At 40.1% G+C, this 23,452-nt stretch overlaps 2 protein-coding genes across 3 annotated transcripts; both read right to left on the reverse strand.

The window, feature by feature from the left end:
• Positions 1-723: 723 nt before the first annotated feature.
• On the reverse strand, positions 724-8,442 carry atp6v0cb (ATPase H+ transporting V0 subunit cb). The gene is made up of 3 exons (XM_061028322.1): positions 8,166-8,442; positions 2,838-3,021; positions 724-1,758 (listed from the first exon to the last, which is right to left on the reverse strand). Exons 1-3 carry the CDS (start codon positions 8,236-8,238, stop codon positions 1,554-1,556), a joined length of 462 nt encoding a protein of 153 aa, XP_060884305.1. The 5' UTR covers positions 8,239-8,442; the 3' UTR covers positions 724-1,553.
• A 2,931-nt stretch (positions 8,443-11,373) lies between these two features.
• tbc1d24 (TBC1 domain family, member 24) lies at positions 11,374-22,829 on the reverse strand. Of its 2 annotated transcripts, none has more exons than XM_061027689.1 (7): positions 22,700-22,829; positions 18,992-20,091; positions 16,898-17,056; positions 16,233-16,296; positions 15,222-15,317; positions 12,719-12,965; positions 11,374-12,599 (listed from the first exon to the last, which is right to left on the reverse strand). In XM_061027689.1, exons 2-7 carry the CDS (start codon positions 19,969-19,971, stop codon positions 12,445-12,447), a joined length of 1,701 nt encoding a protein of 566 aa, XP_060883672.1. In that variant the 5' UTR covers positions 19,972-20,091; positions 22,700-22,829; the 3' UTR covers positions 11,374-12,444. The 2 variants fall into 2 exon arrangements, with proteins under 2 accessions (XP_060883672.1, XP_060883673.1); XM_061027690.1 differs by lacking the exon at positions 22,700-22,829 and adding an exon at positions 22,506-22,693.
• Between the last annotated feature and the right edge of the window lie 623 nt (positions 22,830-23,452).

The raw sequence follows: 23,452 nt of genomic DNA on the forward strand, positions 1-23,452 counted from the left end.
CAAATGTGTAACTGCCCACAGTACAATACAGACTTTCTTATCAGTTCTCTCAGGGCTGCGGCTCTGCAGGGTGTTAACCACAGTGTGAAGATCATCATGTCTCACTGCAGAGGGGAAACAGTGAGAGTGCTACTGTTTTACAGCCAGTTTAGAGACATGCAGTGATACAACTGTAAATCAAAAAACACTCTGCCTTTATAAAACTTGTTTCCCAGTAAAACATGCAGGACTGAAAACCCCTCATCGTGTGCGTGTGCGGAACCAGTCAACTCTAAGTTGGAATCTTCTTTAATTCGATAGTGACACACGTCGACACATCAGGATTAACTTCAATACCAGTGGTAATACAGGATTGTAGATTGGCGCTTCAGTAAATGCATCAGTAGCAGGTCCATTTTCAGAAAACAAACTCCAGATCAAAATGTACTAGTGTTTTCATGAAACTAGGCCAAACCTGAGCATTAATCTCACTGGATTTCTGCTAAACGCTACACGGGATAGCATCAAGTCTTTTCTTTTTTTTGGGGAGGAGCTGTACGACATTAAACACACATTTTGATTTGGTTTAATCTTCTGAAACTAGCCTGCTTGTCAGCCTTATATCCAACAGCAACAAGACACTGAAACCCATGCAGGATCTTAATGGCTGGAATGTGGATGAGATGAAGTACAGCCACAGATGAGAGGAAGTGGGTGAAAAAGATGGAGATGGAATTTTGGAAATTACACTTGTGAGACCCAACACGGGGCACACACACCTTTAATGCAAACAGCAGTACTACAGGAAAAACACTGAAGTTTGAGAATGTTTGCGTAATGATTAGAATACAGCTACACACAAAAACTCCCACTTCACCAGCAACATACTAAAGGCAATCTTAATTATTAAACCAAGAATTACATCCAGAGGAATTCCAACCACTTATCACAATTACCCCACAGTGCATTAAATCTATCTATATAGATATTTATATGTCTGTATATAATATGTATAATATATCCTGGGGATTTAAAGACTTTGCTGCATTAAACAGTTCAATGAACAATTTCTTATAAATAAAATCAGTGGAAAAAAATCGTAAGTCCATATACATTTCTCTTTACAAATAGATCCTCGAGATTAATGCAGAAATTGTGTCACTCCCAGGTTGATATAGGAGGAGAAAAAGCTGTGCGGCCCTTTGGTCAGCTCTCTACGACCAGAGGCCGGACTGCCTCAGCCGGCCCTAAGGCCAGAAATAAGTGGAGGGAAAAAAGGAATCTTCATCATACAACTGTTTTGAAACACACACACACACACACACACAAGACAGACAAATCACTACATTGCGCATTTACAAGTTGACTATCAAATCGGGACGACTGTACACATTGTTGAGATAAGATCATATTTATGGAGCCATTTTAATTAATTTTTTCCCCGCCTTCCATCTTGTGTGGCAGAATTATCTTTCTTTTCTTTTTTTTTTTACAATTTTTTCCCCGTTTAAAACTTTTTCTCCAGCAGCAACATTAAGGACAGATCTTGTAGTGGAGATGTTTGGGTGTTTGTTTTATTTCGTGGAGAGGATGAGGGCGACGATGAGCCCGTAAAGACCCAAGACCTCAGCAAAAATCAAAATCAGGATCATGCCCACAAAAAGCCTCGGCTGCTGAGCTGTGCCCCTCACGCCCGCGTCTCCCACGATGCCGATCGCGAAGCCTGCCGCCAGCCCGCTGAGGCCCACGCTCAGCCCAGCGCCCAGATGGAGGAAACTCCTGAGCACAAAGAGAGAAGTGTTTGTCAGCAGGAGGAATATCAAAGATGACAGAATTCAGTATCAGAGAAATCGTCAACTAAAAATGCAAAAGTCAGATCATTTTGTTCTACTGTGAGCAACTCAGCTATCGATTGTTTGATAAAAGATGTTGTGTTAATTAGGTGTTTAGTTTGTCCAAACTGGGATTACTCTGCTACATGCAACTGCTGAGACAACAGAAGTAGGGCCCGACCGATATGAGATATTTGGGGCTGATATTAGGAAGAGAAAAAAATCAGATATCAGTCGATATCTTTCTTTGATCTTCAGAGATAGATATAGATATACAGATGTATTGCGTTGATCCCTCAAATGCATATATTCAACAATTGTGGAAAAGATATTTAATGACTACAAGATGGTCACTCAACTGGAAACTAACTGCACATGTACTTCGGTCAGGCTATAAACCAAATCTGTGTGGTTTCTGCTAGTTTTACTTTTTCCAATCTTTATAATGCATGCTCATCCTTCTCTTAAAAGAACAGTGAACTGTTTTCGTATGACTCATACATTTGCAGATGTTTTTAAATTATATAAAAAAGGTATTTAGTTCATTTTTATTTGGTATGGTTGACATTATTGTATCTATATGCTGCATCTAGATTTAAACATCTGTTGTTCCCCTAAACGTTATACATTAAAAAAAAAAGATATATGGCTGCATTGGGAGACAAATTTCTTCATAAGTATGGGACAACAAGTTTACATCTGTTAAGTTAAAGTATATGCCATTTACTGCATATGCTTTAAATAGCCTGAACTGCTGTCCAAAGTTTTAAACTGTACTGGCAGGAGTACATCACTGTGGTTTCTTTTTTTGTTTTGTGTATTTTGTTTTTTAAATGACTGAGTAACACCTAGGTCTGCATTTTGCTTCTTTTTTTTTTTTGTTTCCTATCTTGCATACACCAAGCCCCACAAGACTGACAGGGCCAAACCACGACTGTGTTTAAACCAATTAATTGAACCCCCCTGACATTTTCATGAGATGTATGGCCTAATAACAAAAACATACATGAGGTCAAGCAAACTCACTTGTAGAGAGAGACTGTTTCTGAGATGTTGTTGGCAATCAGCACTGCTACTACCAGGCCGTAGATGGCTATAATACCCGCCATGACTACAGGGATGATTGACTTCATGATGAGCTCCGGCCTCATCACAGACATGGCGGCAATCCCTGTACCGCTCTTGGCCGTGCCATAGGCTGCTCCCAAGGCTGGTAGGGCAGAGAGAGAATAACTTAAGATAAATAAACAGCAAAAAACTAGAGTACAGGCAATACAATGAAAGGTGCAATATGCTAGCAGCCTGACTAGAGAAACTAGAAGACACAGCTGAATAAGGAAGCAGAAGTGAAATAGGAGATGAAGCAATACAACAACTGTTTCAGTTTCTCTTCCTCTAAAAATTCCAATATGTTTCCACTGGGGGAATTTTGCTGGTATCAAGGAGGAAATAACAGATCTCCTTCTTGATGCAGACTCGAGACCAAAATACACCTTTGTCACACTTTCTCATCTCCATAAAACGTATTCAGCCCTTGTGATTTCATTGATGTCTCTGCCAGACAGAGGCAGAGTTGTAAATAACAATCTGAATGAAAAAGCCTCATAAGGCTTAAGTACACATGTGCTGCTGATGTCGTAAAAGAGCAGGATTCCACACCTCCAGAAGCAGCAGTATGGGCATCATAGGAAGACTAGTAGTACACATGTCTGCTGTGTGCATCTTCCTGTGCACACGACTCTCTGGCCAGCATCAGTGAAATGTGGCGGGGAGGGAGGGGAAGAAAAAGCTACATCAGCATATTAGCTTAGAAAGCAGAGTGCACCTACGTCACATGAGTTTCACTGCAGGAGAGTGAAAATCAATAATCACTATGCTCTAAAATTAGAAAAGATGTGTATACAGATAAAGAACAGAAAGTGTACATAAGGAACTAGTTTTTATGTGTACATTGACAAAAAAATCAGAAACAAACACCAGAAGGAGCAACAGAGGAAGATCCCTCTTTCAAGAGCAATAGGCAGATATGTAATAGATCTCATATTTACATAATCGACTGTAATCTGTCTTTTGCAACAAACAACTAAGGCTCACAGATCTCAGGAATGTTTCATGAACCAGAAGCTAACGTCACAGGTGTGTACGAGTGCTGATGGAAACCTGTTTATTTCCTCAGCCAAAGCAAAACAAGTTAGAGGAAAAAAAAGATGATTGAACCATTGTGCAGCAGCAGTATGTTCACTACTAGCAGCATGTTCACTACTAGCAGCATCGCACACACTTACATCTTTACATGTAATTTATTGTGAAACAGGAAGATATTTGCAACTTCTACAGATTCTAGGATGCTGCTTTGATGTTAAAATATCTGTCTGCCCTCTGTAGCTTTTTATTGCAATAACACAATCTTGTTGTCACTTGTGCGCAATTTGTAAAACAGAGCCAAATTGCTCTGTCATACAAACTTATGCAACATAGTCAAACATTAAAAAAGCAACATCATAAAGGAGTAAGCTAATACATCCTTGGATTATTGTGCACATCTTGTCATGTTATTGGAGTATTAAAGAAAGACCTTGCAGCATCATAGCCAACATACTGATGATGATTAAAACAGACATGCGTCCTGAGAGATGATCTTTGGAGGCAGCATTGTGCACACAGTCTGAGGTGTCCCTGCCCTCAGTTCTTCCATTTCTTGGGACAATGTGTTGCTCAAGCCTGGAGGGAGTTCTGGTCAACTCAGAGACTAGCTGTCAGGCATTCTGGCAAAAAGATCGGGGAGGCAGACACAAGGATGATGAGGGCCAATCTTCAAATGTGCTCATGGCAGCTGGCCACATCCCCTACATTGATCTATCATCAGACTGTTGCCGTCAATACAAGGTTAAATCACTCCTGCCCATTTATAGGGATGTGTCTGAGTAAAACCTGGCTCAACACAAGAAACCATCTCAGATTTTTTTCTACTGACTTGTGGAAATGTCAGACTGCTCACAGTATAGTTTGTGCTGGCTTTATATAATGTATTCTGAGGGCATCACATTAGACAAATGGACTTGCACTCTAAGAAAAGCCACAAAACATTAAGAAGTTCAAAAAAAAAACCTGACAAGGATAGAAGAAATAAAGATATTTTTCAAATCAAATTCAGCAGCTTCAAGAGAATATACTGGAAACATCTATGCCTTTAGCTAAACAGCTTTTACAACCAGCGTTATATGTTACCGTCGGTAACGTTATCCTCCCCCTGTGTTATTTCTCGGTAAGCCTGGCCTCACTGAGGTGTGACAGGTGAGGCTTGATGGAGAAGCCCTTAAGTCCTCAAACATCATACTGTCCTGACGATTAAACATTTGATGGATGGTAGGTCGGCTTCTGCATTTGTGTGGAAGCACAACGTCTGGGTTTATAATCCTAATCCCCTCAGTTTAGGTGAACAGCTTTTTTCTCCTTTTTCTTTTTTTCCCCTCCCTGCAGAATATTTCATGTATGGGATGCCCTTGTGACATCTTGTGATGTCAGAGTGGGAGGTGCCCGCAGCCAGGGATGATCTTGCATGCAATAAGCCCACGCAATACACAGCACACTGGTCTGTTCTGAATAGTGGGGGAATGGGGAAGCACACTGCTTTCAAAGAATTAAAAAAGGCGGAAGGTCATACTGTAGTTGTAAAAACGTTTTTCCAGCTGCATACCGGCTTCAGCCAACACTGCCTATGAAGGTACATGTGGAAATAATGAGACTGGCTAGAAAATCAGAAAATATTCTGCCATCACCAACTATACCTAAGCACTGAAGAGTGTGTGCCAGAACCACCAGGCATTTTATTGTAAAAGGGATTTAGAAAGGCAGATGCTCATGACAAAGAGAGATGCTGTTCTAATCTTGGTAGCAAACAGACATCTAAAATTGTTGTCAGCGCAACTAAAAGTACATTGTCAGTCTTTATCAAAGACATAACACCGGTTTAACTTGTTTTACTTAAAAAGAGATAAAATATAAGACTATAAAATAAACTAATAAAATTAGTGAGAGACAGATAGAAACAGCTTCAACAGAGCTACAGTGGGTGTGGTTGTTCTAGTCTCAGAGGTTATGGCCCCTTGTGAGTGTCACCTGTTCAGAGCCAGGCATCACTAAAGAGGGAAGTCCTCACAACAGGTCACCATCAGCAGACTACTCAAACAGTACAACATCTTCTGACACCTGAACACTACGGATCATGGCTTATAAATGATATTCCTCAGCATAGTGATGATATTAAAATAATCAAAAAATAATCAATGTTCACACTAATTGAGAATTGTGCTGAGTGTGACATTGTTTGATGTTTTAAAAAATGTAACCTGGACCAATCCCCAAAATATAACTCACTGAATACATAGGAAGTGAACAGCTGAAATTGTCTTTTAGCTACATTTCAGTGACTTAAATCTCAAGCCAAAATGTCCTTTAACTGACACCAAGCACTTCAAGACCCTTAAAGCTGAAGTCTGAATCATCAAGTCTCCCTGTCTATCCCGCCACTACCACGTCCCTGCTTTGTGCCAGCGTGATCCCCTCCCTAGCTAATTCCCCAGCTGTCACTCCTTCACTACAACAGACCAGTAGTACTGCTAGTCTTCAGGGCCATCACCACCACCACGCTGCCCTTCCCTATCACTACACATTAAACCTGAGCTATGACAAGACCGGAGTTGGCGTTGGCTCTGGACACTGCCCAATGTAAAATCAAATACAGAAGCTGCATGGCACAATAGGGTATTTCTACGTCATGAATTGTGAATTGCTAGATTAATCTAAATCTGAAATTCTTCAAACCTCAAGCTGAAAAAGAAAATGTATAAATCTGATTTCTGTTCAGCGTGCAGCCTAAAATAATTTGCTGAAAGGCGATTACAAATTATTTTTGCTATTTGACTGATAAATAGGCACGTGGGAAAGACTTAATTTTAATTCAGGAAAAACTCCTGGACAGAAATGTATGTATGCACCATCTATCACCAAAAATTGCTCAGTTTTGGCCAAAGGCCTCGAGCTACAGCAGGACATGCCCTCTGTGACATGGTCAATTAGCACTAGTAGCTTGTGGATTTCACATTGGAGCTGCATCAATCCCACCAGTCACCCTAGTCACATGCAGGCCACTTGCTGCAATAATAAAGCATTCCCTTGGCATATGATGAAGCTCCTATCTTTAGGAAATAAAAATAATAAACAAGGGCCCATAAAAACAGGTATGACCAACAATAAAGAAAGACAGTTACAAAGTTCCCTTTCTGTGCCACTTCCCATTTTCTACCCAAAGACACCAATATGCTGTCAAATAGTCTCATGAATTAAAGTAAATATTATTTTCTGCACACGACAATTGCTTACTATGTAACAATACACTCGTTTTTCAATAGATCAGTAGCCAGACGAGTCAGAAGTCTCATCATGTGATAATCATGTGACCTTATGTCATCCTTCTCAGCAATAAGGAAGTTAACCAGCTGATCCTGGTTTCCAGACCAGTGGTCATTGAAGTTGTGAGAAAATCGGTTTTCAGATAAATATAAATGCCAATAAATGTGATTTTGCGTGCAGAGATTTGACAGATGGCAAATTGTGGCAGTGCAGCGACAGTGAACGCAGCACGACGTCAATACAATTACTGTGCGTCACTGGATACTGATACATACAGCTTCAATAAACAGTTTTATATATTTTATCACATACACTTTCATAGTTTCAATATCTCAATTTATATTTTAATATGGAACCTAAAGCGGAAATAAACGTAACCAATACAAAAGTTCAGGGAGAAAAAGTATCAAGCTGTTGGATTATAAATGAAATACACGTCGACACCTTCAGATATCTGTACTCTAACAGGCACTGTTTCTATAGATCAGTCGTGTTTTATGAAGAGTGAGCATCCTGTTATTTCTCTAACATTCAGATAAAGCATAACGTTACAGCGAACCTAGCTAACCTAACTAGGCTAACGACAAAGCTAACATATGTCATCGTCAGCAACCAGCTACTTTACCAGTATTATCTGTCTTTTGTTGAATTAATAGTATTAATTTACTATAACTTGTAGAAACATTCCCATGCTAAAACTTAACCTAATTCAGGGGCTACCCTAACTGACAGTTACGTCTAAATATATGACAGCTCAAGATTAGCATTGCGAGTTAACATTAGCAAGGCTAACGCTAGCGGAAGGCTTTTACTAGAGACCATCGTTGACAATTAAAAACACCCTATTGGGAATATTTAAATTCACATGGGGCTAGTAGCAATATCACACATTGACATTTCGTTAGAAATAAACAGATGAAATGCAAAAGGTGTAATAATTACCGCTGAACACCATAGCCGCAGAGGCTCCCATCACTGCAAAGAACGGAGAATATGCGGGGCTTTCGGCCGACATTCTTACTCACACAGTATAAAAATAAACTAAATATACAAAATTAATTATAAGTATGGACGCAAAAATCGCACTTCGAGAACCCTATCAAAGGCCACAGACTTGAAGTGAAACCCGTCTGAGCAGCTAACTAGCAGTGTAAACGGGATAGTCACGACTCTCTGATAAATACCCGGCGCAGCAGGACAAAATGGCGAAGCGGAAAATGTATCACCTGACTGGCCGTATGGATAAAATCTATCATCTACTGGGTGTGGGGGGCGTACCATAACCGGGTTTGTTAATGATATACCGGGTTTCAGGAAGAAACTTGTGACATTAGGGGCGATAGTTAACACGAATTAAGAACTACTACGAATAAAGAAAGTATTTAAATGTTTTGTTAATTTTTTATTTTTTGAAGGTCACCCCTATTGGGCATCATTTTGGTGTGCTCCGCTGCAGGCTCCCTTTTGATATTATCCAGCATTCACTCTTTAGAGGCTGAAGGATCAAATGAAAAGATTAAGCAAGAGGGTGTGGTGACATTGTTTTAATTTTTAATTTTAGGTTTTAAACAGGAAATACAGAATCATACAAATTCTTCAATGTTTAAGTATGCCAACATTTTATTAATAAATAGACTAAATGTTTTGCTTCAAGAAAACCCATCAACTGATTAAAGGGATCTCTCCAAATGCTCAAATTGTCAATGTTGCATGTGTCCAAACACATTTCTGCATTTTGCACCAGGACTCTACCATGCAGCAGAGGGTGGTTTCACAGTCAGCCGTGATATGCAGCAACGTGGAGCGTGAGAGTGAGAGAATTTGAGGTTGAGTGTGTACGTGTTGGTGGGGGAGGGAACCGAGAATCCCCGTTTCACTGTATAGCTCCCAGCAAGTGTAGGCTCAGAGATCCAGAAAGAGGAGGGGGTCGGGAGAGCTAGGACACCATAGGAGAAATGAAATGTGTGTGTGTGTGTGTGATTGTGTGTGAGTCAGAAAGAGCTTGCAGTCCCCATGCCTCCTCCTACTCCTCCTCCCGTGCTCTCCCTCCATCCATCCCTCCATCCTGCTTCCTCTCTGCATTGCCTGGTCTAGTCAGCACCAGAGATGGACCCCTCCCCCTCATATCACTGAAAAGCCCCTCCACTAGTGATGCAATTTCTACAGCAGCATCAGAGGCCTTCTTCCTTTCAAATGCTTTACACAGCAAACACCATACTTCTGCTGCCAAATTATGCATAAGGAGAAGATGGTTTTTGGAGGCATGGATGATGTGTGTGTGTGTGTGTGTGTGTGTGTGTGTGTGTGTGTGTGTGTGTGTGTGTGTGTGTGTGTGTGTTAATCAGTAATAACAGAAAGGTCACACAGTTAAAAGGAGGATTTGTTCTCGGCTGACTGACAGGCCATTGATCCAGGATTCACTCCTTAAGGTGGATACGGATGTAGCCCGTCTCTTCAGCTTGGAATATGATGTTTCTATATTCTGGAGACATTTGCAAACAACCAGCTCATTTAAAAACATACAACAGTAACATGTATCAAATCATTGTTTTGTGTTTGTTTTGGGCGAATGGATCAAGGGTTAAATTGATGCCCTTGTCCTTGAGTGGAGTGGATCAATAGAACAAGATAAGACCAAGCTTTATTATAAGGCTGGTCCTTCAAATTCAGATTTTTTCAAGAAAGGTGTTTAGGGAACATTGTGACCAGGACATGACTAAATCAAGATGCACCATGAAGCCTTTCAACTGTTACAATATCATTCAAGGTACACTGACAATGCATGACCATCCTAAATCTAGATCCTTTATCTTTCTATGGCTCTGTCTGGTACTTTCTCATCTGATTGGGACAGGTTCTACAGTACTTTGTGTAAGGTTTGTCCAGCTTCTACACAAAGGATAGTCCTATAGGTTTAGAATTTCCCCATTAAAGATGATTTCAGCAACTAAAAACACAACTATTAAGCTTATTTAAGTTTACATTACTAATTTATTTCCTTCAGACATTAGCTAAAAAAATATAAGTCATGAATAAAAAAATTTAAAGGGCTGATGTACAGTCCACAAGGCAGTAATCAGTTACAATGTGTTGTAAATGTAAGCATCAACCAAATATCTATATTCATACTGTGCATAAAAACATTACTTGTTGGGACGTCCTCAGTCTGCCTCTTAATCCCCCCCGTCCACTCCCCTTTATCTAAGGGGCAGGGGGCTGTCCGAGCAGAGACCCATCTCTGTGTAGAGTTAAACACTTAAGCATCTTACTCCTCGAGGCGAGGAAGCGTGGTTTTCAGGAGATGCGCCAGACCAACACCCAAAGGAGAGGCTAAATATAGAAGTGCATGTGCGATTAGCAGAGTGTGAATCCTGAATGAATAGCTCAAGAGTCGATGCTTCCTACTGTAAAGACACTTTACATTCTAAGATACAACATTACTGCAGATGCATTAGGATGTGCCACACCCACTGAAAATGAAATCTCTATTCATGGAGCTGCGACGCATCGATTAACAAGGAATGGTTTTAAACTGTTATATTTAATTTTAAAAAGGTGTGGGAAGAAAAAAAAGAGTGCTGTGAGGAGGCTCCTTTTCCCCTATTAGGTGTTACTGAAATCCACAAGATGGCTGATAAAAAAAGAAGTGGAAGGCTTTTGTAGATTTATTTGTAGTATAACTGACTCATCTCTGTCAAACAGTTTCCAGTCATGCACTTTGCTGTCAGCGTCCACAAAGTAGACACATCCACAAAATGTCCAATAAATAGACAAAGTGCATCAAGAAGTGTGTATGAGTAATTATGAAAAAAGGGAAGATCAGGTCAATTGTCATTTGATGTATCTGCTCAAACATTTGAAAAGTGTTTATATACTCGATTTGCACTGATGAATGAAATACATTTTCTTATCATGTAAAGAAAACATGTTTTTGGGAACAAGCATGCTAGCTGTAACTACTATGAGAGTAGAGTTAACCACACAACAAGGAGACAGGGATTGGGGGGTCACATGACTGTGAAAAGGCATCTGGCACACTTCTGTGACAGTCTGAAGAAATGTCCTCCTCTCGTTGCAGGACGGAGATGGGACAGATTTGAAAGAAGGAAAAGCAAAGAGTACAAACACAATGAGACAAAGACAGCTGCTGAAAGTATACTTGTGTATTTTCACATGTAGAATACATTTGTAGTTTCTTAACTGATATTTCACTGGAGCACTCCTGAACATACAGAAACAAACCCCAACAACACAGTTTGCAGTCAGGGCATACATTTGGACTTTTTTGTTGCTATCTTCACACTGCAAAGGACGGAAGTAACAGGAAAATGGTAAGAAGAGGAGGAGGAAAGAACTGCATTTATATTCATTATTTGTAAACCAAAACACCTTGAGTTTTCACTTTCTTTAAAAAGTTTGTCCTGTTAGTCACATGAATCCATTCACCATACAGAGAGACTGTCACTGGGTCAAAAAGAAAGCTTCCATATAAAGTGCAGAAATGGCAACACTCAAATTCACCACTGATATTCACAAATATTTACCACGATTGATACATGAGAGATCTCAAGCCAGGGATTTTTTTTTTTTTTTTTTTAAACTGAGACAAAAGTAAATCATAGCTGGACCAACTTCACCACTTCTTCTTTTCATACATTAAAAAGCATCTCACCACAATAATCAACGTTGACTTCACATTTTTTAACCTTTAACCCTACTTTATCAACACGGTTAGCTTAGCGACATGTTTCAACAGACTGCAGAGCTACCTGTACAGTTCATTTGGCAGATGAAGCTGAAACAGAGAACATTAAAGACCACGTTTACATTCAGGCATTTAAACCTTTTTCAGTCCAGCATGAGCATGAAGACATCACAGCCCACTTACAAACTGCTTCAATAGGCTTTTTCTGTATACCTGAACATATCTTTCATATCACCGAACACCTTCACATAATTAGTAAACCATAATGACAAATCTGTAAATACAAAAATAAACAGGGAAAATGAAATCACATTTCTATTCACATGTTGAAATGTTTTAATAAATAAAAAAAGTTACCTATCTTAATTTCTTTTAAGGACGGACGTAGTTTTGTTTGCATATCGGTGTTCACTTGACACTGCTGGACATTATATATGAAGATTCTGTTTTTTTCTATGTACAAGTGTGAACTGTGTATGCATGGATTCACATGTGTGCGTGTTCATGTGGACAGCATTATTTGGACATGGTATCCTCAAAGCCCCACGTTTCCAGCAGTGAAACCTGGAAGCTCTCAGCGCAGAGGGGTGGGTTGTCGAAGGTGGTGCATCGGCCGGTGCGCCCGTGGTTGAGCTCAGAGTCGATGTAGAGAGCGTTGCCTTCACCACCACCTGATCACACACAAAACATACTTTTTATACAGCTGTCTTACTGTTCCTATTTAGATCTTTTATCAAAAGACATGTGATCAAAGGTTAATAATCCAACACAACATGAAGAATCCACTCACCCACTATGATGGAGTCAAAGTTCCCAGCCATGAACATCGATGTATTCTTGGAGTTGAGGTTGAAGTGGCGGGCAGAGAGGAAAGGGGACAGCTCTCCAACAGGTTTCTCTGGCTGCGCTAAGCCGTTGTTTTCTGTGTTTGGGGCTTCAGGGGCGGCTCCATCTTCCTGGTCCTGAGGTTTGATGGAGGAGGCCAACTCAGGGTGGCGGATCACCACCCACTCATAGCGCTCCATCTCTGGCTTCAGCTACAGAGGGGAGCAGGAGGTTACACACATTCATTGGTGTAGCACAGCTCATTTATTAAGTCCCACACCTACAGTATGTTAGACACCTATGAAGTTATTTTCTTTTTTCCCCAACATAAATTGATGGAGATACTTCATTCTTTTCTATTTTTTGTAGGCCCTACCACAAAATGACTTCTCTCTCATTTAAATTCAGGGGGATGAAAAGTAACGGGATATTGTAACTTAAGCTGTCACACGTGTTCAAACTTATCTGGGAATGACTAGTTTCTTTCTTACTATGCTGCTCCATAAAAAATATATCTAAAAAGTCATTGCTTTATGCCTGTCATGACTCTCTCACTCTGTGGCTCCCTCCTGACTGAGGTTCATTCATTTCACCTGCTGAAACCTGCACACCAGCTCTCCATCTCCTCATCACCTCAGCAGTATATATACCCCGGCTCTCCATCCACTCATCGCCAGATCGTTGTGTCAACTACTGCGGTAGACTACATCGCAGGCTAATTAAGATTTTGAACGATTTTTTTCAAATAATCTCTTGTGCTAGTTTTGTTTTTGAGTCTCATCCTGTTTTTCCTTTGCTTCAGGATCACCATTCACACACCTGCCTCAACCTGCTCTCTGGACTCAAAACTGCTCAGCCACACTCACACCCCTACTCTGGTCTGGTCAGCCTTCATCCCCTTCACTCTGCCAACCTCCAGAATCTTCAACCCATCTCCATTTGCCACAATAAACCTCATTACCAATCAACCTCTCTGTTTATGTGTCTTGCATCTGGGTCCTAAATTCACTAGTCCTAACACTGATCACCACAGACTGTATGATTTTGGGTTGCAATATCTGTGGTCGTGGTCCTACTTCACACTGTGAGAGAGGATCGAAGATGACCATCTCCTGATCTTGTGACCGATGACAGCCTGCAACAAATATCTGACAGTGTCAGATATCTAGGACGATACTCTAGCGTGACTTATGGGGACTTATCTCAAGCTCTCTTTGTAACACTGGCAGCCTGAATTGGCCTCTTCTCCCTGCACAACCGAGTCTATTCCTCCTCTTTTTCTTTTAACTATCTACTGACCGCCATGGCAACCTCAGCCGCACACCATTGACGCTGCCTGTTGACTTGCAGCCTACGATTCACAGGTACCTCATGCACAGGGTATGTGCATAATGTCATAATTATGAGATCTGTGTCGCATCATGTGGTTTGCAAAAAACATATAAAGTTGCAAAACTGAGAGTCTGTAGGAGGCATTAAAAAGTGTGAAGTTTGGCTGATAAAGAATCCTGCAGCAATCATGACCCCACGTTCCCCTGTCTGGATTTAACTCTTCCATCACGATGATAATAAAACCTCCTACTATAGAAATTATGATTTGACAAAATAAATTGTTTTATGGGTTTAAAATTATAAAATATCTTCAGTTAAAAATATTCTGTTAGACTCTACTGTTACTGCATTCATAGGATCATTACATCTGAAAGTTTTCATTAAATTAGCTGCTTAATTCAAATTAAACTGAAAACTTCATAGACATTGAAGACAAGGTCACCAGGCTACATGAATCCCGACAGATCTGACTGAAGTATTTTGCCCTGTACCAAACAATACCAATAAACATTATGCAAGTACGTCTGTATACTCTAAACAATTTTTTCTCTTGAAAATGGAACCATGATCGCCATGAGAGCCAGGTTGAAATAAAGCATTAAATAAGATAAATAATAAAATGTAAAAACCATCTGATCGACATCAGTCCTTGCTGACTGTCTCCATTTTCGGCTGGTGTCAGGTGAGGGCTGGGTCAGATACTACTGGATCAGGTTACAGGAGTTTCCGATCTGTGTGTGTTTAAGTATTAAGTGTGTGAGATGACGCTGTTTTGTGGTTTGCTGGCTCAGACAGCTTGCAGCTGTGCATCAATACAGGAGCCAGCTGAATAATTCATACAGAAGGCTGCTCTGCTATTTCTAGCCCAGGTGTTGTTATGACTTGATGCAGCACTATCACAAGCGGTAAAGCAAGATGGTATGGATGTTATTTTATGTCATGGTGAAGAGGACATGTCATATTGTGAACTATGACCTACAAGGCCGGCTATCCTAATGAAGACCTGACCTGCAGTCAAACAAAAGCAAATATCAACCTCTGGTGGCAAAAAAGTGGTACTGCAACTATGATATTCATATATCACTTGCCTTAAGTCCTACTTTTAAATCAACCATAGACACAGATGTTAACCTTACCCTGAAGACAAAGCACTCCCCCGTCCCAAAGAAGCTCAATTTGTTGCCTCCTCTCTTTCGCTCCTCCCAGTCTGTGGACAGGAAGGCTCCACACACCTGAAGCAAGAAAAGAAAAAGAGTTTCTGCAACAAGTCATACTTATACTTATGGATGATTACCATGTGGAACATCACTATCTGTAGCCTCTCAGTGTTTGTGATGTGATCCTTTTGTAGCATCATAATCCAAGCGTAATACAGGTGTGAAATCATGACCTCTGGGACTAATGTTCAGTCCAGGACAAGAATAAAAGCTGAGTCTAGTGAAATGAAAAAAGCTCCTGTGGACCTTTCTAGTTACTGAAGAAAGAAAAAAAGACTTAGAGTGTGGAGGTCTGAATAGAATAAATGTTGACATTCAAATGAAGATATAACATAACATTAAAATGATATTTAACATTTAACGATGTGTCCTTGGGCAAGACACTTAACCCTGAATTGCTCCCGCTGCTTCAGTGGTTCTGATGATACTACATAGTGATCACTACCATCAGTGTGTGAAAGGGTGTGTGTGACAGATGGTGTAAAAGAGCTTTGAGTAGTCAGAAGACTAGAAAAGCGCTTTATAAGCTCAAGTCCATTTACCATTTCAAACCTTCTGCTTGCAACTGTTTTAGCTGATGATTTGATTCTTACTGTTCTTATTATGAAATGTGTACTGTACGAGGTTCAGTGTTTATGTTGTTGAAACTGTGTGTTGCTGCTTTTTTGGAAAAGTCTCCAATTTAAAAAAAGATCTCTGTCTCAGTGGGACTTGTATGGAAAAATAAAGGTTCAATTATTATTCTTTTTTAATCAATAAAAACAACAAGTAGATCCCTGACATTACGAACGACTCACTAATATCATGAAATAAGTTTGTGTGTGTGTGTGTGTGTGTGTGTGTGTGTGTGTGTGTGTGTGTGTGTGTGTGTGTGTGTGTGTGTGTGTGTGTGTGTGTGTGTGTGTGTGTGTGTGTGTGTGTGTTGCTTACGTCTCCGTCTGTGGTCCGGATGAGGAGCAGCGTGGGCTCGTAGCCGTCACAGTGCGAGTAGAATCTGGAGGACAATGTGAAAGTTGAATTCTTCTCAATCTACTTTACTATGGTACAGTTAATTAAGGGACTGAATTCTTCATTAATCAAAGACCTTTTACTTCTGCTGAACATTAGAGAGAGAACCAACCCAGAGGAGGGTGAAAGATGTGTTTTATAGAATTTAGTAAAAGAACAGTAAAGGCAGGTCTGCTGGTTTCTGCAGACAGAATCTGTTACAGAAGTGGACAGCTGTAAGAGAAGAAGTCGAAAAAAAAAGGACAGAAAAAAGGAATAAACAGGGGGAAATTATATTATTTTCTTATAAAAATATAAACCAAGGCAAAATGTAAGTATACTTTAAAAATGTATTTAATTAATTTATTCCTGTTTTTAAAAAAACCGAAGACAAAAGGAAAACTGACTTCATAAACTTATGATTATTAATATTTATTACAAGTTAAAAATGTATTTTTTTATTAAACTTAATTTTTGTTTTTATATCTGTATTGTTATTTCAGCCTTTTAGCATAAATCAAATTCTTGAAGTTAAACAGGTCCCACATGTGGATCGTTAGCAGCCAACAGCTGGATTAGTGTATTTAGGGGGGTGTTGGATAGTGTACCTGGTCAAGCTGCAGCCATGATTGGACGTTGTGAAGAGAAGTTGTGGTTGGCACAGGGCGAAGCGCTCAGGGATCCACGACCAGATGTCTCGCATCTCTTTGGCGCTGACGATCTCCGAGGAAAAGGTGTCAGGGTTAAGTGCCAGCTGGACGTTCCTCCTGGAGAGGACGGAGAAATACAGACATGGGAGGAGATGTAGAAGTAAAGAATGAGAGGCCATCAAAGTCTTATAAAGAAACTCATTTTTATACATTATTAGTCTATGGAAAGTGCAATAATAATGTATTTGTTTTAAAGAATTAGAAATGGATCTGAAGCACAGCATAGAGGAGAGAGAACCCACCTAGAGCTGAGACATAACCAATGAGATGAACAGGAGTGGAGTGCAGATAAGACAGAAGATGGTGGGTGGAAAAACGTGGCACAAACCAAACAAGAAGGATACAAACATGTGTGAGACAAGGAGGTAAGAGCAACTGAAAGCATTTCCCAAAGCATGCCTGAGAATAAAGCTGTAAAAAGAAGAGGACATTCTTTACAATGAAGCCAGTGTCTAATTTATCATAACAGTCTGCATGGGCTCTATTTTAATAGGGCCCAACCGATACATTTCTTTGGGCCTATACCGGTATCGATATTGGGATATCGATATATCGGCCGATATCTTTCTTAAATCTATGTTCCATCTGTAGAGATAGATAGAGATACACATTTATCCCTTGATCGCTCATATGCAGATCAAACACTTGTGGGAAAGATATATAATGGAGACAAGACGGTCACTCAGCGTAAGGTAACTGTGCATGTACGTGCATCATTTTTAATGCTAACCTCACTCTTGACGAACATCACCCCTAATTTAAATCGCACCTTTAATGTTTGCACTGCCTGTTATTTAATGTCTGTTTTTTCTTCTTTTTAAACATTGCTGTACATATATAAACAACACAACTTCAGAAGGTCAACACTTTTTTATATTCAGGTGTAATTACAGATTTTTTTTTCCTCAACTGTTTAAAGGTTCTTGCTTTAAATGTCACATATATTTTTATCCCTGCACGGGTTATGTACATTTCTTGTATAAGTCTATTTTTTAATTGCACAGTTTAAGTTTGATTCATCTAGAGGTATTCTTTAAATCTTTTTTTCAGGTTAATATATATGTATGGGAGGGGGGTGGCGTTGTTTTGGTTGTTAATTTGTAACAAATGTTTCATGTCATGTACGTCTTTGTAAACTGCTACTGGATGCTTTGAATTTCCCTCGGGATCAATAAAGTATCTATCTATCACCGCTTGACAATAAGGAGAGTGATCATGTTTGATGTGATCTATACAGCACACTCTGCTGGTGAAAGACAACTGATAGTGTAATACAATGATACCCAACTGAAATGCTTTTTGACTGGTGACTAAATCTAGTAATATCGGCGATAAAATTAGCCGATACCAATAGTCCCTGGATAAGCTGATATCAGCTGGCTGATTGATCGGTCGACACATTTCTCTCATTCAGTGCATCCCACTGGGATTTTACTTACCAGTAACTGTGTCTTACATTAAAAGAAGTTCAATTAAGTCCAGTCAAGTTGCAGCAGTAGATATACAAGCAGATAAACAACATTTCATTTTGAATCTTAAGAGATTGTTCTCTATTGGTTAATTTACTATATTAAAGTAATTTCCCAAATACATCTGCCTCACCAAGTGGAGGCTGAAAGATGATGTGATTGGCCTTCTTTTATTTAAAGATCAGCCCAAAGAAAAGGATTTTGATAATGTGACTTCCCTGACAGAAAAAACGAACATAACTGGGTATTTGAGGAAAATATTAATGTGATATATTGTGACATGATGTCGTTACTATGAACATCTTATTTTTTGTATTGCTGATAATACCTTTTCAGCGTATTGTCCATATATACATATATATATATATATATATCTTTGGAACAGTTTTGCCAAAGCATCAAAGTACAGACACTTGTGCCATTAAAGCCTTTAAATTGAAAACAAAAAAAAACACTTAGAATCTAAAGTAAAAGGCAGGGAAAAGATGCTCATAATTCACACAAATCATATTATAGAGCCTACCGCTTCTGTTTGACTGTGATTCCTTTCTGCTGCAGGGACTTTTCATTAGTGAGCTGCAGCAGCGTGATCTCCTTACGACTGAACAGGCGGATGGAGAAGGCTTTTTCCAGCAGCTTCTCAGGAGTGACGGTAGAGGCAATGCCCTTGACAAAAGCCTGAATATCCGCCCTTACTTTGCCCGAATCCTGCTGCTGGTTACCCCCCTGGACTCCTGCTTTATGCTTGCGGTAGAACTTAAGCAGGGCAATTGCCACGCGGAACAGAACCTTGTAGCCCTCCACGAGGTAGACATCTAGGATCCGGACTATGTGGCTGAAAGGCAGGTCGCCCAGCACCCAGCGCTGCCAGTCAGAGTACACCTCCAGCACATCCTGGGCGGTGGCAATGATCAGTTTGTGTGCGGGCGCGCAGTACTTGTTAGCAAGATCCCCAAAAGTCATGCAGCTCGACTCATATGCCAGGAAAGTCTGGTCCAGCAGGCGCTTGCCCGGCTCGTTGCAGGCCAGAATGCGGCTGATATGCTCAAAACACTGAGCTTCGTCCACGCTGAAGTGCAGGAGTAACGATGTGATAGCAGGCAGTGATGGACAGTGGGAGATATCTGGAAACTGTCCAGCCACGCAGTTTATGATCTGATGCGCTGAAGCTAACCCCTCCGCCTTCAGACAGTACCGTGGCACCTCATTGTCATCCACAAAATCTGGAAGTGGGACGTGGGAGGAGGGCTTCTTGGTGGCTGCATTTCCCATAATGTCACGGTACACTTCTGCATCTGGGGTGACTGTACGGCAGGGGATGGCTTTGATCAGCTGCTGGTAGACCTGGGCCCTCAGTTTGTGGTTTTTGGCCCAGTAACCCTGCCGAGCCATCTGTTTGAACTCTTTCAGGTCTTTACAGTCTACCTTGGTGGGCCCGCTGCTCTTGGCCAGATCCCCCATCTGGTTCCAGTCCACAAAGCTGCCATAGTCTTCCTCAGCCATGATGTTGGAAACTTTACTGGACTGTCTGAGTGGGAAGAGAGGAGGGACTCTCCGGAGTATTACTAACCTTTTGTCCTACACAGTAGATCACTAGTCTTCATTAGCTGCCCATGGTTGTTACTGGAAGACACAAAAACAAAAAAGATTATAATGAAAGAAAATAAGTAACAGCAGTACAGGTCCAAAATCAAACTGTAAAGTAAACTTGGCCTTCAATCTCTTAAAGCTAAAAACTATTCCTAATGAACCCAGACATTTCTGGACTACTGGCTATCCTCAGACTTTGGTATCAATTAGTTGTGGATTAAATAAACTACAGATTGTTAACCATGTTTATTGTCTGTTTCAATAAGATAATTTTTCAATATGTTAAAAGGAACTACACAATGGCAACAGGAAATCTATACAGTATGCCATAATAAAGCATTTTCATAGATTTTGAGAGTTCAATTCTGCTAAACATTATCAGATGATTTAAAGGCAGTTCATGATCTGTGAGAATCAAATCCAGTTAACTCATAGTTTGAATGGAACGCAGCTCAAGATTTTCTTAGTGATATATAAACAGCTTCAAATGACATGTGATGCACAGTCACACCTCAGATTTAATTGGTATAGGCACAGTTTGATAATAAAACAATTAAACAGGGATTTCCAGTGCTGAGGGAAGTAGTTATGTGTAACTAAAAAACACTTCCTGGTAATGCAAACCCACAGATACACGGAGAGGCACGGCCAAAGATCAGTTGCAATATTCTGAAAAATGGTGTTTTACAATGATTTCAAGCTGTTTTTTTACAAGTCACATGGACATGCACATCCAAAGATCACTTGCCATCTATTTGAAATTACTGTCATAAAATCATCAGATCATGTCACACTGCCTCTAAACAAGTCACATGGGGTCACATACCAACACATTACTGCGTGGTAACTGGAAGCATCTGGAGGTTAGAGAGATTTAGTGTCCTAGTTGGCGGTGAATATGTTGAAAACAGCTACAGGTTGTTTGGTCAGAAGTTTACTCTTATCTTATCTAGTCACATCTAAAAACATGGAATTGGCAGAAAGGCTCACTGACATCTTAGTTGATTAAATAAGTTCTCAAATTCAAGCACGTTAAGCTGTCTGCACCTAATTAAATCAGAGAACATGGAGTTGGATAAACAGAGATCTACAAAAAGATTAACTAAACCAATATACTTGCAAAAAGGCAAGGTAGCATACGTTGCTGATTATTTAACTGGAGCTACTTACATATATCTTACATTATGCCAAATCGACATCAAACACTGGACAAGAATGCTTAATAGGGCGTTAGGGGGCTGCAGAGTATCCTGACAACATGTTTCATTTAATGTTTCAGAAAAGGCTCTAACAGTACGTGTCCTCGTTTTTATTAAAAAAGAGATTAGCCTTCTTAACTCATATTTGTGATACATGTTTATACTACTTTCTACTGTCTGTTGATATAAAGCAAACATATTGCATGTTATGTCAGAATCAGATAGCACATCAAGGTTGATAACTACATCATGTGTTACACGTTACTGGTCATTATACTTTGCAGTATTCCCAAACAGTTGAAAATGATGACCCAATTCTTTTGACTGTTGACTTTAGGGGTCAGTTTCCAGGCTAAAGATTAAGCTCTGTCCCAGAATAAGAGGTTTCAATGGATGGATTTACTGAAGCCTCCTTAGCCTTAAAGGTTTAGTTGGTTTTCAGATGAAAATGACTCAATAATATGCAGCGAGCAAATGTAAATGACAACAAGTAAAAGTTATGTCCTTTGCACTAAAAGCGTACAGTTCGTGTTTTCTTAATGCATTTTATTGAATTCACTTTTAAAAAAATAAGCTAAAGAAATACCTCCACTTATCTAGGCTTTAGGTAATATCTATTGGACATTACATTCAGTTATTTAAGAGGTTGCAGAATATTTGACCTTTTACTGAAGCACCTTATAACTGTACCTCTGTAAAACTGGAAAAGATAAGGTACATTTACTGTAGGCTGAGTACTTGTACTTAACACAACAGATACAAAAGCACAAGCATTTTATCTGACGGTCCTAATGTCTACCATTGTATGGCTGAGCTGTAAACAGGACTGCAGGTCCACTTGTGTAAACACAAACTGGACTGACAACACACACCAAGCTGCTGGAATACATTTCCAGTCCAATAACCCATCACCGTAAGCTAGCCGGCTCAGGCTGATTTTTAGTTAACATGTCAGTTGAAACAAGTGAAAACGGGTCACCAGGTGTTTAACATCAGAGTAAATCTGATTCACCCTTTTCCATCTACACTTGCCAGGTTAGCATAGCTAGCGCTAGCTAGCCACAAGCAGTTCCTGTCAGTGCATGACAGCAGTGAACGAAAACGCAATCGGACACACAAAACAAGATGCCAAAAAACATAATATGCAAGACAGATCCTTAGCAGTGCACATATTAACAGACGCCGAAACAACGAGATAAACACACGTCTGCTAACGTTGCTGCACCCGCTAGCATGAATGATACCAACCCAGTTTGATTTGGTGCTCAGGCTGCCTTACAGATAGTTGATGTGGTGAGATTTGAGCTTCAGTTTGTGGAAAAAGCGATGCATTTGAATGTCCTACCCGACGAACGGGGTTAGAGTTATCTCTATTACAAATATCGAAGACTGGTAACCAAATATTGACTTACTAAAAGCAAGTACACGGACGTTTTCCTTACCTGGATGGGAGATGTCTTGAGACGTCAAGCAGCGTTCATATTAAGTTGCCTCGAGCATGCGCAGTAGCTACAACCCGGTCACTGTCCGCGTGTGAGTGTGCTGCTGCTGCTGGAGCTGCAGAGGGGCTCGGGTGGGCTCAGGTGGGTTAAATATACAGCCGATTGGAACTCGTTGTTAAGATTTATACACTGTGAAGGAAGAAAATCAACTATGTTATTGGCTTTAACGCCTCCTTCTATGTGTTATGCTTATATCATGTGCAAATATTTACACTGTTCCATGTGATATACAGATATCAAGAGGATATCATAAACGCACTAAATGATGTTCTTCACTCCAGCATCCCAACAAATGTACTAGCATGTTCCTTTAATAGTTAAGCTGGTTCTTGAAGACATCTCTATACTGCTGTGACCTTGCAGAGGTTGCATGACAGATCTTGATTTGTCTTGTTTACTTGCAAACATGCGAAATAAGTGACGGCACTGAGACAGGACATGAAGTACCCTCGCAAAGCCAACAAGCCATGTCTTTGTCCTGCACTCAAAGAAACCGCCCAACACATGACAGTTATTACTGATAATTCAATTGTGGAGCCATCTTTGCCTTACAGGACAACTCAGTCTAAAATGTTGTTCATCTTGTTCTAACACAGCTGATGTTTTTCATGTCCTCATTTTCGAATGACCTTCTGTACTTACGCAACCAGTAGGTTTAAGAAGGGTGGGTTATGTAGTTGCATTTGCTTTCCA

The sequence above is a fragment of the Labrus mixtus genome, chromosome 21 (genome assembly GCF_963584025.1).
Source record: "Labrus mixtus chromosome 21, fLabMix1.1, whole genome shotgun sequence".
In the NCBI taxonomy this organism is placed as follows: Eukaryota; Metazoa; Chordata; class Actinopteri; order Labriformes; family Labridae; genus Labrus; species Labrus mixtus.

Coding starts and splice junctions, on each gene's coding strand:
- atp6v0cb (XM_061028322.1), bottom strand. CDS start 8,238: ATGTCGGCCGAAAGCCCCGCATATTCTCCGTTCTTTGCAGTGATGGGA. Junction 3,022..8,165: donor TGCGGCTATGGTGTTCAGCG/GTAATTATTACA, acceptor CTGCCCTACCAG/CCTTGGGAGCAGCCTATGGC. Junction 1,759..2,837: donor GAAACAGTCTCTCTCTACAA/GTGAGTTTGCTT, acceptor CTTTGTGCTCAG/GAGTTTCCTCCATCTGGGCG.
- tbc1d24 (XM_061027689.1), bottom strand. CDS start 19,971: ATGGCTGAGGAAGACTATGGCAGCTTTGTGGACTGGAACCAGATGGGG. Junction 17,057..18,991: donor ATCACAGTCAAACAGAAGCG/GTAGGCTCTATA, acceptor CGTCCTCTCCAG/GAGGAACGTCCAGCTGGCAC. Junction 15,318..16,232: donor TCCGGACCACAGACGGAGAC/GTAAGCAACACA, acceptor TTCTTGCTTCAG/GTGTGTGGAGCCTTCCTGTC.